This window comes from Nanorana parkeri, unplaced genomic scaffold (genome assembly GCF_000935625.1).
Source record: "Nanorana parkeri isolate BGI_ZX_2015 unplaced genomic scaffold, ASM93562v1 scaffold8, whole genome shotgun sequence".
NCBI lineage: Eukaryota > Metazoa > Chordata > Amphibia > Anura > Dicroglossidae > Nanorana > Nanorana parkeri.
This window is the reverse complement of record NW_017306276.1, coordinates 3216606-3233884: the sequence shown is the minus strand read 5'-3', so window position 1 is coordinate 3233884 and position 17279 is coordinate 3216606. Positions and strand designations below refer to the sequence as shown.

The 17279-nt window shown below is 44.4% G+C and overlaps 1 protein-coding gene across 1 annotated transcript in view; it reads left to right on the top strand.

The window, feature by feature from the left end:
* Positions 1-17279, top strand: part of RXFP2 (relaxin/insulin like family peptide receptor 2) — a 183440-nt gene that overhangs the window by 122881 nt on the left and 43280 nt on the right. The window contains 1 exon segment of the mRNA XM_018554056.1: positions 8344-8415. Coding sequence (XP_018409558.1) covers positions 8344-8415 — 72 coding nt within the window.

Below are 17279 nucleotides of genomic sequence, written 5' to 3'. Positions count from 1 at the left end.
CGCTCCGTCGTGATTGGACACTACGGTCCGCCGCCGGGACACCTTACACCGGCGCCCGCAACTTCCCCACAAGGTCACCGATGCCGCCCCTCTGCGCTCTGCCGCCCCGAGGCCTGGCCTCGGTGGCCTTGTGGGAAATCCGGGCCTGCATGTTACAAACATTGTGATTCTAAAAAGTTTCATTGTTCATTTCAGGCTTATTTGATATTTTTAAGTTGATATCAAAGTGTGCGTGGTTATTTCTGAATATAGGAAGGTTAAAGGGCCATGAAATATCAGTTTTGGGTGGGCTGGCTCTTAAACTTCCTACAGTATATCCAGAATTTTGATAGGTTGAATCAACCATCAGCTGTAAGTGTTTTTAAGGCATTTTGAAGTTGAGATCACTGCATCTGTGTTCAAGGATTTTCCCACCTGCCATGACTATTTGTGACAGTGTTTTATTCTAGACTCTTACATCTGCAGATATGTATATGTTTATTCAAATTATGGAGAAAGCAGCAGGGGAAGGGCAGCTTCCTTACTTGCTTTTATAAAGACAATGGCAGGGGTATTAGAGACCTCACTGCTGGAGTCAGAGAAAGACAGATAGGAGGTCATGCATTCCCCTGGTGTCCAACCATTACTAAGACATTGATTGTGGGTGTATGTATCTTTAAAAATCTATTTGGGCTCCTCAACTGCAACTACACCTAGGATTGCAAAATGCAATCATGCTAATGCATCACCTGATAGACATACGTGTCAGTATCCCAAACTCTTTTCTCAATGCTGAATAGAAAATAGAGCATGCGGCTTCTTAGGTGCAACCGACACTTAGCAAAGTGTCAGTGAGTGTTGATGCTTGCATCCACTATAAACTATTGTCTCTGTGGCTGTGAAATTGCTACCCTGTGCCAGGAAAATCTAAGGAAGATATGTCCATATAGAATGGTGCGTTGACAACACCTGCCACAACTTTTATTCCACAACTGGACAACTTTCAGATGATGGTGTTTATGTGGTGACAAAAGCTTTCCCTTATAGATGGAGCAATGGCAGCAACTGTTAAATATAATCACAGTCAATTTCCAATGTGTCTGAAAATCTGTATGTGCAATAACAAGTATTTCCATATATACGGTACTTACCTATCACATACATGCCGAAGAGACCGGAAGAGGAGAAGCGGTCTCTTGCGACTAGTGTGCTACAACCCCTGGAGTTTGGAATAGAAGGCTGCAGAACAGTGAGGAGCATGAGTGCCACTGATTGTAAGCAGACACCGTGCTGGAGAAGTCTTGAAGTGAGGTCAGCAGGCCACAGATCAAACCGGGCGGGCAGCGTAGGAGCAGACTCGAGAGACTGGAATCGTGGTCGAGGAAGCCAAGGTTCAGAGCCAGTCAGGCAGCGTGGCACAAAATCAGAAGGCAAGAGCAAGTCAAGAGGACAGGCCGAGGTCAGAGGCAGGCAGCAAGCAGAAGGGTAGTCCAAGGCAAACCGGGTCAAACAGGTCATAGGTAATCCAACAGAGACACAGGCAACAGGAAGCATAAGCTGACAAGACCCTCAGAAATTTAGTGACGTCAAGCTCATTTTTATATAGTGTGGGGAACCCCCAGGGTACACATGCGTCTTCAACAAATAGTCCGATATAAATAAACAGTTTTTATTTCATCCAGCGGTAACAGAACAAACAGCTTTCTTCAGCAAAAGGGTAAAGTAAAAGGCTTTCCTCAGCAAACATCAAACATAAAGATAAAGTCCTTCAATAAGATTGCACTGCGTAGTGCGTTTAGGTGATCTCACCAAGATAGAGTCCACTTGCTTCTGAGCCCTCACACACACACAGGCCTTTCTGTCTGTCTCTTAGCTTCCCCCCTCCTCTCTCACCTGTGTTACCTTTTAACAGGAAGGGCTGTAGGGGAAGTACCTGCCCTCCCAAGTTAACCCCTTCTTTGCTCTCAGCCCTGCTGACTCTCCACATATCCCCCCCCCTCTGTCCTTGGCCAGGGGCCTGGACAAAATGACAATAGACCCGGGAAAGGGCGTCTGCATTCTGATGTACTTTCCCCGGTCTATGCAATACTTTAAATTTAAAGTCCTGAAGGGCAAGGAACCATCTAGTGATTCTGGAGTTCCTATCCTTGTTCTGTGCCATCCAAGTAAGAGGGGCATGGTCTGACACCAGCTTGAAGGATCGGCCCAACAGGTAGTATCGGAGCGTCTCCAGAGCCCATTTGATGGCGAGACATTCTCTTTCCACAATGGAATAATTTTTCTCGGCCGAAGTGAGCTTCCGGCTCAAATATACAATCGGGTGTTCTTCCCCCCAACCACCTGCGACAAAAACACCCCCAGTCCCAGTTTTGAAGCATCAGTCTGGACCAAGAACTCCTCTCGAACGTTCGGGGGTACGAGGACAGGTTCTTGGCACAACGCCTGCTTCAGCTTGCAAAACGCAGCTTCTGCCTCACCAGTCCAATGGATCATTGTGGACTTATTTCCTTTTGTGAGGTCCCAGAAAAGAACACAACTTTTTTCGTAAGAGGACGGGGCCATTTTTGAATAGCCTCCACTTTGTTCAATTGGGGTTTAATCAGTCCTCGACCTACCACATAACCCAAATAGCGGGCCTCTTCTAACCCAAGCGTACTTTTCTCCGGGTTTACTGTGAATCCTGCCTTGTGGAGGGCATCCAGGACTAACTGGACCTTTTGCAAATGACTCTCCCAGTCTCGGCTAATGATGAAGATGTCATCCAGGTAAGCTCCTGAGTACTCCTTATGGGGTCTTAGGACTTGATCCATGGCCCTCTGAAAAGTGCCTGGGGCCCCATGCAACCCAAATGGCATTCTAACATACTGCCATAATCCTTCGTGGTGGCAAACGCTGTTTTTTCTCCGGCTTCTTCTGAAAGGGGAATCTGCCAGTAACCTTTGGTTAAGTCTAGGGTGGAAATGTAACGGGCAGGACCTAACCTCTCAATCAACTCATCTACCCGAGGCATGGGATAAGCGTCTGGTTTGGAGGCTTCATTTAACTTCCGGGAAGTCGTTACAAAACCTCCAGGTCCCGTTAGGCTTGGGCACCAAGACTATGGGGCTTGACCAACTACTAATGGATTCCTCAATAATCCCCAGTTCTAGCATACTTTTCAATTCTGCCGAGACTACCTCTCGACGTGCTTTGGGAATACGGTAGGGTTTTAGGGTCACTCAAACACCAGGGTCTGTGTGAATATCATGTTTAACTACCTTGGTCAACCCTGGCAGACTTGCGAAAATCTCTCTATTCCTCTGTAAGAACTCCCAGGTTTCCTGTTTTTGGGCAGGTGAGAAGGTCTCTGCTATGCCTATTTTTTTTATCTGGGCATCAGGATCTCCCTGTCCTTCCTGCCTTACCATCAAAGCCTCTCTTTCCTTCCAGGGTTTAAGTAAGTTAACATGATACATTTGGTAGGGTTTTCTCTTAGAGGGCTGGAAGACCTTATAGTTAACCGTCCCTACTTTCTCAACAATCTCAAAAGGTCCCTGCCATTTTGCCAGAAACTTACTTTCCACAGTGTGCACTAACACCAGCACCCGATCACCAGGTTGAAACTCTCTAACCTTGGCAGATCGATTGTACAAGCGACTTTGAGTTGCCTGTGCAGCCTGCAAATGCTCCCTGACTATGGGCATTACATTCGCCATTCGGTGCTGCATTTGTGCAACATGCTCCGATAGGGCGTGGTTTCTTGCTCCCAAGTCTCCTTAACTATGTCCAGTAATCCACGGGGGTGTCTTCCACACACTAACTCAAATGGTGAGAACCCCGTGGATGCCTGGGGTACCTCTCGTATGGAAAACAACAGATGGGGCAGTAAAAAATCCCAGTCCCAGCCATCCTTCTCAACCACTTTCTTAACCCCTTTAGGGTTTTGTTAAATTGGGGCCGTTATTTGGCAGGTCGGACAAGACTCACAGAAGTCCTTAATTTCCCGGTACACTCCAGGCCAAAAAAAACATTGTAGAAACCGTTCCTGAGTCTTAACCGCCCCAATATGACCCCCAAGCACATGAGCATGAGCCAACTGTAACACGGTGCGCCTAAAAGGCTTGGGTACCACCAGTTGTTCAATCACTTCATCATTTTCCTTTGTTACCCTGTACAGTAAATCAGCATGTACAGCAAAATGTGGGAACTGATCATTCGCCCCAGGTTGCTGGGCTTCACCATTTAACACAGTGACCTGGTCTCTGGCAGGGATAAGAGTGGGGTCCCTCATCTGAGCACCCAGAAAATCTTCCCGGGAAACCTCTAGGTCACCGAGGTCTGGCTCAGGGGAAGAAGCCTCCACTTCTAGTCCTGTAAACACTTCTAAGGGACCCGGGTCAGACTCAATAAGTACAGGTGTGTCATCCTCCTTTTTAGGGGAGGATTCAGAACCCTTTACCTTTTGTTCATACAAGTCCCAGAACAGGGGGAAGTCACGTCCAATCAACAGGTCATGGTGCAACCCCGGCATCACCCCAACTTTCAACGAAGCAGTTACCACTGAGGTAGACAGGGTTACAAGAGCTACAGGGTAGTCTTTGACATCACCATGCACACAAATCACCCCCACATATTCTTAGGGATCAGCTTTCCCTGCAATTTGTCTGCTCTAAGCAGGGTTACGACACTTCCAGAGTCAAGGAGGGCAACAACCTCCCTCCCATTAACGTGCACCACTCTCTCATGCGGTTTTTCGCTGGTGGACACAGAAGCTGCATAGCCATACAGGGAGCGGTGCCAGCTCACGTCACACTCCATTGGCTCCTCTCGCTTTGGACACTGGGCCGCCAGATGACCCAGTTGATGGCAGGTCCAACAACGCATGTCACGGGGTCCTCTTTCCAGGGGCAAGTTCCCGGGGGGTTAGATGCCGCGGTGCCTTTATTATGAATAGCCCGCACCCGAGCAGACACAGTGCGTATGTCTGTGGACATCCTTGTACCAGGGCGCTCCCCTCTGATTGGTGCAGGTTCCCCAGACAAACCCTCAGCACAGGTGTATCGCTCTACTGCTGTAGCCATCTCATCCAGGGTTTAGGGTTCTGTCTGGGTCACCCAACGATACAGTCCCTTGGGGAGGCCATGCACAAAGCGGTCCAGGGCAACCCGCTCCACGAGCTGCTGTGGGGAAAAGTTTATCCGGCTGTAACCAGTCCTTCAGGAGGTGCAGCAGGGCAAACAACTGTGCACGGGCAGGCTTGGCCTGGTCATAGCGCCAGGCATGGACCCGGCTTGCCCTTAAAGTAACAGTCACCCCCATTCTGGCCAAAATCTCTGCTTTCAACTGCGTATAAATGCATGTGGTTTCAGGGGCCAGATCAAAATATGCTTGCTGGGACTCACCCATTAAGAAAGGGGCCAGTACATCTGCCCAGTCCACCTCAGGCAGTCCTTCACGTGTGGCCATTCGCTCAAAGAGGGAAAGATAAGCCTCCACACTGTCTGCTGGAGTCATCTTTTGCAGAGCCTTCTGCACAGCCTTCCGAGGGTTACTTGGTGTTTCTCCAACCTTTTGGACCCTTCTGATTTGCTGTGTCACTGTGGTTTGTAATGCTGCGATCTGTTCAGCCAGCAGGCGATTGGTCTCCTGTTGTGCTGCAACTGCCTGTGCACTGATCTGCTGTTGAGCCACTGCCTGTGCACTGATCTCCTGTTGTGCTGCAACTGCCTGTGCACTTATCTGCTGTTGAGCCACTGTGGCTTGTACTAGGCGCTTAACCAGTTCCTCCATTTCTTTTCCTGGGGGTTGCAACGCTTGTGCAGTCTTTACACAGGACATCCGACTGGCGTGTACCCCTCAAAGTGCCCGTATTGTCCACCAATTGTGGGGAACCCCAGGGGTACACATGCATCTTCAACACAGTCCGATATAAATAAACAGTTTTTATTTCATCCAGCGGTAACAGAACAAACAGCTTTCTTCAGCAAAAGGGTAAAGTAAAAGGCTTTCCTCAGCAAACATCAAATATAAAGATAAAGTCCTTCAATAAGATTGCACTGCGTAGAGCGTTTAGGTGATCTCACCAAGATAGAGTCAACTTGCTTCTGAGCAGCCACACACACACAGGCCTTTCTGTCTGTCTCTTAGCTTCCCCCCTCCTCTCTTACCTGTGTTACCTTTTAACAGGTAGGGCTGTAGGGGAAGTACCTGCCCTCCCAAGTTAACCCCTTCTTTGCTCTCAGCCATGCTGACTCTCCACAATAGTCACTTATTAATTTAACAGCATCACTTCCTGTGCGGCAGCCGTTTGTGCAGCTTCCCTCGCACTTTACGCACACCTGCGCACTATGGCATGTTTCCCGAGATTGTGGCCGCCATTTTTCCCTTACATTACCACTGTCCAACTCTTAACACTGATTTCCTGATTGGTGCAAAAGGTCACATCACTTGTGAACACTTGCCAAAATGTGTAATAACATGTAACACCTGTTTCAGCACATCTTATCTCACCGATAGAAGTGTGGAACTTGAAGAATGTGTCAACTGTTGAGGCATGTAGCACTCCTCACCACATAGGAAGTTATTATACTGTATAACCTTGTCGGCATATAACCTTGTTCATCTAAGTTTCTGAAATTGGCCATCCAACCTGACCAAGAAGCTAACATAGACCATGACTGTCTGCAAACAGGTACTCACTACAAATGTAGAACTGCTCATTCAGCCCTGAGCACATCTGACATCTTCAGAAGTAGCTGTAGCTTCCTTCATTCTCAGCAGTCAGTGGTAAACAATTTCAAATAAAATATGAGGCATAAGCCAATACTTAAAATGCAAATGTGCTTTAAAATTCAGTGCGTGTTACTTTAGAACTTGAAGCATTGTTGCTTAATATTTAATTTATTCGTAATTGCCATTTTTGAGAGATTGATATTGAAATGTCAGCAGAAGTGCATGCACACCCATTGTATTGAAACATCAGCTTTCAATCACTAATGACAGTAATCAAAGTGGGGGACAGAACTTTATCACTGCCATGGTAAATGTCGCAAAAATAATGTGAAGGCTGATCTTTAAAAGCTTGCATACAAGAATAACCTTTGTCTATGACAACAGTTGGTGACTTGTATTTCAACAGCTCGCTGCTGACAACTCTTCCAGTAAGGCTAACAGAGAGTTTATTAGAATAGCTGCACACAGTGCTCTAGGGAAATGGGATTGAATTGTTGTGATACTGACTTAGTGACATGGCTGTATTTACCATGAAGCACAGTAGGCATGTAGGCATTCTGTCGAATTATTTCCCACAATTTTTTGTTCATCATCAGTAGGAATAGTTATATCATATAAGCCCATTTATATTATATCACAGTCAGGCTATCACAAGGTCAGGAAAACATGGAACTATCCAAAGTTAAAAAAGATGAAGCTGGTATAAGTGCCTTTCAGAAGAGCAGCTAGACTGCAGCATTCGGATACAGCTAAACTCCACATCTGGACACAGAAGCCATCTGTGCTAAGGCCAAAAACAAACTGGGCAATTAGATGCAACCAGAACCACCACCAGTTTGCATCCAGGGCCAGTTAGAAGCCCTCGTCGCATGTAACTGCTGGTATGATGTAACATTGATTTGTACAGGGTACAAATCTGGCCATGCAGACTACTTGCCCCCAACTGTTCACACAAGATGTGCATGGCACTAGTTTCTCTGATGGAAAAAATTGCAGATTCTGAAGCCTAAAGGTGTAGGAAAGGTGTACGTTTTCCACTACAGGTTCAAGTGATGAAAATTCAGCCATGCTTAAAGAGTTAGTTGGTCAATAGTCCAGCACTGTGACCCAAAGTACAGCTTATGCTTGGGAATGTATGGTTCTCAATATAACAGAGATGTCAACCTAGGGCCATAAGGTATCAAAGGGTGGTGAGGCAAAAAATAGGCATGACTCATTTTTATTTATAGCGCAGTTTATTAAGATTTTTTTAAAAATTCCAAACCGGGAATACAGAGAATACACTGATATGATATGAGTACAAGTACAATTTTTGGTCAGTTTGGTGCGTTGGCCAACCTATTTAAATGAATGGCCTGCCCGTACACAATACACATGAATGTGTAAACCAATGCACATTAATGCACTGGAGCAGATCGAACTGGTGTGAATGGGCCCTCAGTTCTGGAAACTACTACTAAAAGTAGATAGGTTACAGTGGCCATCACTTTCACCTTTCCTTTCTGTTACTGCCTAAATAATACCTATGCTCATCATTCTTTCGGAATCTGCATTTTCACCAGTAGGATTATATTTTCTTAGCTTTTCTCTGTACTGTCATATTTTTTCTACAATCTATTGCAATAAATCTCTTTATGGAACTTTTGTTTTTAGATCCCTCAAAGGAAACCGAATACGTAGGCTACCAGATAATGCTTTCCTGGGATACAAAGATTTGGCAAAACTGTGAGTATAGAATGAATGAATAAGATAAAAAATGCTTTCAGGGATCTAGACCTTGAAACACTCATTTAAGGATAATCAACTACCTGTTTGATTTGCCAGTCCAGGTTTCACACAGGTTATCTTTAATGAATATCCTCCCCTGGAGTTGAAGTCTGCTTATTAAATACAGATTACCTTTGACAAACTCATTCTTCTCAAAAAGGAAAATAGACTTTTGCATGGAGCCCTAGGAATAAAACACAAATTGCAAAGATCATCCTGATGGATGCCCAGTCTCTCACAGATTTGGGAGCTCCTTCAGTATCCAAGATGTCTGAAGAGAGAACTATTCTTGCTGCCCCAAATTACCAATCAGATTCCCCATTTTATAATAGGCTAGAAGAACAGTTCTTATTTTAGTTACTTTTGTTCACAAATCAGTTTAAATGTTTTCAGATTACAGAATACACTGGCTGGAAATTAGCTATAAGGCCTGGTTCACACCTGGCCGTTTTACAGCGCATATTCGATACGCCTAGGTGTGAACCCAGCTTAAAGGCCAGTACTATATCATCTTCTATCCTGCTGACCAGGTAGCCCTCGGAAACTTACTGAATGAATGTTCACTGAACTTTATAATTAAGGTAAAGCTGTATTCACTTTCAGTATCCAATCATGTGTATGCAGTATTTTTCTTGCACATGGATGGATGTGCCTGTCTTAGTGAACAATCTTTATTCTTTTAACAAATTAACTCCCTGGAGTGGGAAGGCAGCAGCAGGAACATATACCACAATATTTAAAGTTGTAAGGTCTCTGAGATACCATTCCTAATATAAACATTGTTTAAATTTACTTTCATGAGCTCCATTTAAACTGAGTTTCTATTTAGATTCAAGTTGATACCAGTTATTCAGAACCTGTTCAAATAAAATCAATAAAAGACAAAAAAAGACATAATTCAATTTATTAAAATGGGTTTTTTTTTTTAAATTATACTTGTATTTATTCGGAAACCATTTTACTTGTGAAACATACAGTATTGTCCTTTAAATCTTGGGCACTGCAATATACAATTTGTAATACTGTCTAGTGAAGTCTGAATGAATAACAAGCTAAGATTACAGGACAAAAATCAGGAATTGGAAAGAATTGTGCATAAACCAATCTTAAGTACAACAGCATGCCAGCTAAAGCTATTTACTGCAATTAGGAATCAATTAGTGATTGGATTGTGATTAGTGATGGACTCGATGTTCGAATCGAACGTGAGTTCGACTTGAACATCGGTAGTTCCTTGTGTTTGGCGAACACACGAACTGTCAGGGCATTCCGCAGGCTGTTCGCCCACCGAGCGACTTCAAATCATCTGGGAATTGGTGCTGACACTGTCCTTCCTTCTGGAGGGTGGCTACTTTTGTTCCCCATTGTACGTTGTAAAGTAGCGACCACTCTAAGCTCAATCCCATGATGAACTACAATCTAACGTTGAGTTTACAAATTTGTATTGAGATTGTAGTCCATCACAGAAGTGAGTATGAAGCAGTCGCTACTTTACAACACACATAGTAAACATGGGGAACAAAAGTAACCACCCTCCAGAAGGAAGGACAGTGTCAGCACAAAATTACACATAATCAACTATGAGTATGGCCAGCTTAAACTCCTTTAAAAAAAACTTATAGGCATTTGCTGTTTAAAGTAATTTAAAAAAAACATTGGCCTTGTCAAATAACATTTTTTAAAAACACAATTTCCATATTCACATTAAACAGCAAGACAAGCAAAGATTCAAAAATTCAAACCCTTTATTGTTGGTTATGTGTTTAGATGAAGCACTGAGATTGCTGAATTGAGTTTTACTTGCATAGGAGAACATAACATCAGAATACAGCATTATACAGCATACAGTGGGAACTTCCTGTATATATCATTTTCAGGGGGGTACGGCTGGGCCGTAAGTGGAACCCCTTGGCAGGGGCAACAAGCCAAAAGTCAGAGTTCGAGCTACACAGGGGAAATCCAAGAAGAATAGTCAGGTCCAATCTGGGTCGAGGCAGGCAGCTAGTTTCGGTAGCGGAACGGTAAGCCAAAGAGTCGGTAATCGGGAGTCCAAGGTTCAGGAAGAGAGACGAGTTCAAGGCACAGGGAGCTGGGAGATCACATCATAGGGATAGAATAACTCAGCAATGAGCCAGGGCTCTGACTGGGATTGTATACCCAGTGGGGAACTGAGGCCATTCCCCGGTTACAGAGGCAACCAGGTAGCTTCTCCATCAAGAGCCAATGGCGAGAGAGAGGCAGAGGGTGTGCGCTGGGAACCTCCCCCAGCAAGGATCACACCTGACACCAGTAACGGGCGCAGGCGCCGTACGTGCGAGTCCCTGCGCACACGCACTCCTGGCACCAGGGGTCCTGCCAGGAAGGGGAACCCATGCCCCCCGCCGCACATGGCAACCCTGAGGAGATGTACCCTGACAATCATAGATAAACATGCACACAAAGACAAGCAAAGACTAGCATTGCACTACAGCGCCACATAAAGACATAATTACACAAGTAATACAATCATATATATGCTGTTGTATTTCCAACACCGCTTATCAGCATATGCGTTGCTATATGACATTTTCGCTTCTCTCGAAGGAAACTGTAATGATCCTTTGGAAATGGCTTGGTGAGTGCATCCGCAGTCAATTCTTCTGATGAGCAATATTGAATGTCGATAATGGTGATGATAGTGTCCAGGTTTTATTTTCTTGGATTGATTTTATTTCTTCTGCTGCCTTTCTCCATTGATTGGCTTTGCATTTTGGTAATTTGTCTATGTCTTCCCACGGTGTTGGTTTGAGTATGCTATGTGTATTAGCAGTATTCAACAGCTTGCAATATCACTGATATTTACCGGTCCCCCGCTCTGCCACGCACAGAGCCGCTGTCATCCTGAAACTGACAGTGCTCGCACACCCCTAAGGCCGGCCCTGCAAGATGGTATTCCCTTTGTTGCTCAAGTGCATCTTCTAATTTCAGGTTGTTCAGCAGATTTTAACATGGCACTCGACTTTATCCATTGTGAGTTCCACCTCTTGTTGTGACTCCTGTGCGGCTTTACTTTGCTCAGTTTCCTTTGCTGGTTCACTGGGCAAATTCACTTCACAACTTCCAGGGATAATTTTTTCAGGTTCTCGTCAAAATAAATGCTGTGACTTAAAGTGACATTAAACCCTCAGATTTTTTAACATAAAACAATACTGTAATGTGGGCCTTACTGTAATCCATGGTAGTTTCCCTTCTCTTTGCTGCTCTTCCTTTTAAATCTGTATCTGTTCTCATGCTGGGCAGAACTTCTGTTTTGCAGCAGACTGCCTTGTCTTAGGAATGGATATATGGTGTCTGTGTGTAGGTTTGTAACCTGAGCCAGCACTACAGGAAGAGGCCATGAGCTGCAAAGGGAAGTTCTCCCCAAGCATGAAAAGTCATGAGGATTTAAAAGGAAGAGCAGCAAAGAGAAGGGAAACAACCATGGATTACAGTAAGGCACACATTACAGTATTGGTTTATGTTAAAAAATGTGAGGGTTTAATGTCACGTTAATGTCACATTGTCAGGCTTTGGGTTTAGGATTCTATATCCCTTACCTTGGTCAATAAAGCCCACCAAAATAGCTTCACTGGCTGTGTTCTCCAACTTGGATTGCTTATTATTTGGAAGCTTTCGATCAATGCCACATTTCAAATGGGGTGCTTTCTACAGCTTTTGAAGGTAGTCTGTTCTATAGGTATGTTGCAGTCATTACTGCTTCTCCCCAGTACTTCTTAGGCAGATTGGCGTCTGACAGCGTGCATCTGGCCATTTTTATAAGAGTGCGATTTTTCCTTTCTGCTACACTGTTTTGTTCAGGAGTGTATGGTGTGGTGAACTTGTGTACTATACCTTGTTTTTTCAGATATGATTCCACTTCCTTACTGTTGTATTCCCCTCTGTTGTCGGTGCGTATCAGTATCATTATTATTATTATTATTATTATTATTATACAGGATTTATATAGCGCCAATAGTTTGCACAGCGCTTTACAATATAAGGAAGACATTACAGTCACAATACAATTCAAGACAAGATGGTAAGGAGAGCCCTGCCCGTGAGGGCTTACAATCTAAAAACATAGGAATTTATAGCTGGACATGGCTACAATCTCTTGAAGTTTTTCTGATGTTTCATTCTTGTGCTTCCTCGGATACGTTGTTGTGTAGCTGTAATAATCATTAATGAAAGTCAGTAGATATCTGTTCCCGCCTGATATGGGAGTTTCTCATTGGTCCGCACACATTGCTATGTATGAGCTCCATGGGGTGGTCTTTCTTTAAGTGGCCTGTGGAAGTGGGGTACATATGGCCTTTGATTCCATACAGCATTCAGATGCCATGAGCATTTGGCATGTCAGTAAGGTTATATCTTCTGATAATCCTCCCTTTATAATGTCTTTTATGGCTTCTGGGTTTTGGTGCCCTAGTCATCTGGCCATAGATGGTGTTAGGATCCAGAGCGCCTCCAGGTGGAGCTAAGCCCTGCAGTTCCTGTGCTCACCTGCAGGTGTCTCCAGGCAGCCAGGAACTGTTAGGTACCAGACCACCACTGGGTGGTGCTGGAACCTACAGCTCCAGTGCTCACCTGCGGGTGTCTCCCAGCTGCCGGCACTTGGCCATCACCTGGTGCTTCCTGGGAGGGTATTTAACCCCCCCTGCAGTCAGGACGATGGCTCAGTATCCTGTTATCATTTCCTGTGTTTCCTGTGAGCCCTGTTACCTGGTTCCTGGTTCCTGTGTTCCTGTGAGCCATGTTACCTGTTTGCAGTCCTGAGCTCTGTTACCTGTTTGCAGTCCTGAGCCCTGTTACCTGTGTGCAGTCCTGAGCCATGTTACCTGTTTGTAGTGCTGATTCCTCCTTGCATGGCATTCACATGTTCACACATTTCCTGGCCTTTTTCTAGCCTTTTCTTATATAGCTTGCGTAGCAGATATAGTTCACTGTTTAGGTCTGAATGCTCATGCAGTTTCTGTAAAGCAGTCCACATACCTTTAGCTGTATTTTTTTTTCTTATGTTGATAACTAGTCGTCTTCCACTAGCAGAATTTTGTACTTGCTTTTGCTTGCCTGTTTTTTTTGTCCCATTCCTCCGCTGGTCCATTACTGGGTCTGTCTGTACTCAGTACTTGCCACATGGTGTCTTTGCTTAACAGCATTTCAAGCTTCAACTTCCATAGCTGGTAGTTGCTATTGTTGAGCTTTGTGATTGCAAACTTCATATGTGAACTCCTTGCCATCTTTCAGTAGCTTGTGGCTCTTGTTGACTTGCAGTGATCTGTTTAGTGCCTGGGCCCATGACCTGTTGGTTATGTGTTTAGATGAAGCACTGAGATCTTGAGGTATTCTGAATTAAGTTTTGCTTGCTTAGAAGAATGTTATATCTTAATACAGCATTATACAGCATACATATTTATAGATAGAACTTCCGATACATCATAGATAAGTATACATAAGCATAGCCTAGCTTTGCACTGCAGCGCCATCTACAGCTCAAAAGCTATAATTACACAAGTAATATAATCATGTATACGCTGTTTAATTTTCCAACATTTATAACATACTATGTCATGTAAATGATAAAATTGAACGAATGAACCAATCTCAGTGGGTCTATGTGGATATTTAGGTCTTCAGAAGGGTCTAACATTACCCTAATTACAGTGAAAAGAGACAGCTCCCCAATATATCTTGCCAGCTGTCAAGTCAGCAGCTGCAGCTTGATGCTTTGTTGGTCATCCAGATAAACAATCATTTTTTTCAAGCATATTTTGACAAAAAAAAACATTTACTCACAGCAATTAAATTTTTGGCACCTGCTGCATCAAATAAAGCATACCTTTGTATCTGGGCCACCAACACATTTGTGTACAAATGTAGTTGTGCCCCTTCCTGGTAGTGGGACAAAAACATGTACTGTTATGTTGGTCATAAAAGTAACAGATAATAATGAATGATCATAGATTCAGTCATTTTAAACAACCTTGCAATTGAAAGCAATAATTTGACACAAGGCAAAAGATCTATCTGGTCAAATCTGATTAATCAAAACAGCTGTCAAATGATTGAAATAGAAAATAGGAAGAATTGACTTCAACAGGGCACATTAATAACACCACTTAAGAGCTGTAACAAGCCAAAGTATGACACCTTCTTTAAGACCTTGTGGGATGGTACAAATATCACACTAAACAATGTTTTTAGAAAAATCAAAATGCTGGCAGGTAAGACAACCTACAAATACCCACAAAAAAATGAATATTAATTTTGGTAAGAGGTAACATTCAAATAAGCAAAATATTGTCTAAGATTCAGTAGGAAGCAAGTTTTACCCATTTGATGAGAGTTCGATGTCAGTAACATATGAACCTAGAGGGCCAACTCTTGAGGCTATTAGATTACAGGCTGACAGAATGCAACTTCTCTACCTAAGTTTTTTTTCCACCTCAAACTGAGTTTCTATGAACTCACAAATTTAATGAGGACAAAAAGAACAGTAGAATTCTTAGAAAATGAAGATTACATATTTTTGTTGATATTTAGAAACAAAACTTAGTAGTGCCTGATTCAGCCAAAGCAATGGTGAGGTTAGGTCCCTAGGTGACATTAGGGGTTTTGGAGAACCCTGATGTCTACATAAAGAGGGCCTGTCATGTAAATTGGCTATCACATAGGGGGCTTCTTATCCCCCTATGTGATAGCAATAAAGTTGTGTAAAAAAAAAAAGAAGTAATATAAAAAAATAGAGGCATAAAAAAATTTAAAAAACGCACACAATTTTTTTTAAGCCCCCCACGTACACACAGCAGATATGCTTCAGGTGTGCCTAAGTGCAAATACGACAATTGCGTCTTTTGTGCCGCACATGTTACATATCGCCGCAAACGTCGGAGTGAGAGCAATAATCTTAGGGTCATTAATAACTGATGAGCAATAAAAACGTTGTAAGCATCACCTATGGTCAGTTTTTGGTGTGGTCGTTTGTTGTGATTTTGCAGGCGCGCACAATTTTAAAGCTGGACATGTTTGGTGTCTATTCACCCGACGTGTCCCCGACTTTTATATTTTACCACAAATATGGGTAAGAATAAATGTTTTATAACATAATGGAGGGAAAATATTTTTTTGGGTGAAATTTACAGTACTTTTTTCATTATATAGTAAAAAAGTAAACCCCCCCCCCACCCCCTCCAGTGGTGATTATATACCACCAAAAGAAAGCTCTATGTTTCCCCAAAAATGTTTACCATAAATTGCAAGGCCGATAGTCCGGTCATGCTGACAGGTGACATTTTTGACTGACTGGTGAGACACCCTAGAAATTTTCAAGCACTGGTCATAATGAAATAAAATGCAAACAATAATTAAAAATTAACTGCATAAATTAATTGCACATTTTAAGACAAGCGTTTGTAAGGAACGCGCAGAGTGCAGAAGTGAGGAACGTGCAGAGGTAAGGAATGCGCAGAGTGCAGAAGTAAGGAATGTGCAGAAGGCAGAAGTAAGGAACGCGCAGAGGGCAGAAGTAAGGAACGTGCAGAGGGCAGAAGTAAGGAACGTGCAGAGGGCAGAAGTAAGGAACGCGCAGAGGGCAGAAGTAAGGAACGCGCAGAAGTAAGGAACGTGCAGAAGTAAGGAACGCGCAGAGGTCAGAAGTAAGTAACGGGCAGAGGGCAGAAGTAAGGAACGGGCAGAGTGTAGAGGGCAGAAAAAAAACCACACAGTTCATTAGTAAAGAACGCAATGAATCCTGCTTTCCTATAACACAGTATGGGGTGGTATGGCATGTGTTATATGTGACAGCACAGAAGCATTTAGAAGCAGCTGCTCACTGGTATTGGGCAACTGGATTTTTTACATAAAACATTTCTAGCACCAGATGTAAACAATGAGGGCCCATTCACACTATAAAGAGTGTGTTCCAGTGCATTCAGCCTCTGGAACGCAACTCTGCCAGCTCACTTTGTTTTGGGGTGGAGGGGGCGTGACGGTGCATTGAGGTGAATAGCACCGCCGCCACTCCACAGTGCGATCGCCAGCACCCAAACGCGTGGCAAATTAGTGCCTGCATTCAGGTCCAGTGCGATCTGCAAAAAAGTAGCACATGCAGCATTTTTGCAGATTGCACTGGACCAATACGCGAGCACTAATATTGCATGGGTTTGGGTGCCGGCGATCGCGGGGGGGTGAGGGCTGTGGTGCTATTGACTTCATGGCACTGCCATGCCCCCCTCCCATCCCAAAACAAAGTGAGCCGGCAGGGTTGCGTTCCAGAGGTGGAACGCACTGTAACGCACTCGTTATGGCGTGACTGGGACCTGACAAAAGTATTTTTTTTTAAAGGATGTTTTTTTGTAGCATGCATTTTCGTTTTTTGAAGAGGGGTGCTTCACTTACCTGAACTCCATGCACCTGCTACTCCTGATCGAGGGGTTAACTCCCTGTGTCACAGACCTTCTTTACCCTCTGCTGGTATCGGCCTTCTCCTTGCACTGCTCCAAATCCGATGCCACTGCTGGCTGCTGGAGGAGCGGGAGCCTCTGCATGTCCATGGCACCGGGGTCTCTCATCTCTCAGGGAAGTGGCGCTGCTGGCACCCCATTCCCCCCGCGAGGCCTGCAGTTTCAGATGGGGGGAGGGGATTGTGCGGAGGCCACGGGCACCCCATTCTCCTCGCGAGGCCCGCAGTGTCAGATGGGGGAGGGGCATGGATTGTGTGGAGGCCGCGGGCACCCCATTCTCCCAGCAGGGCCCGTAGTGGCAGATGGAGGGAGGGGCGGGGATTGTGCGGAGGCCGTGGGCGC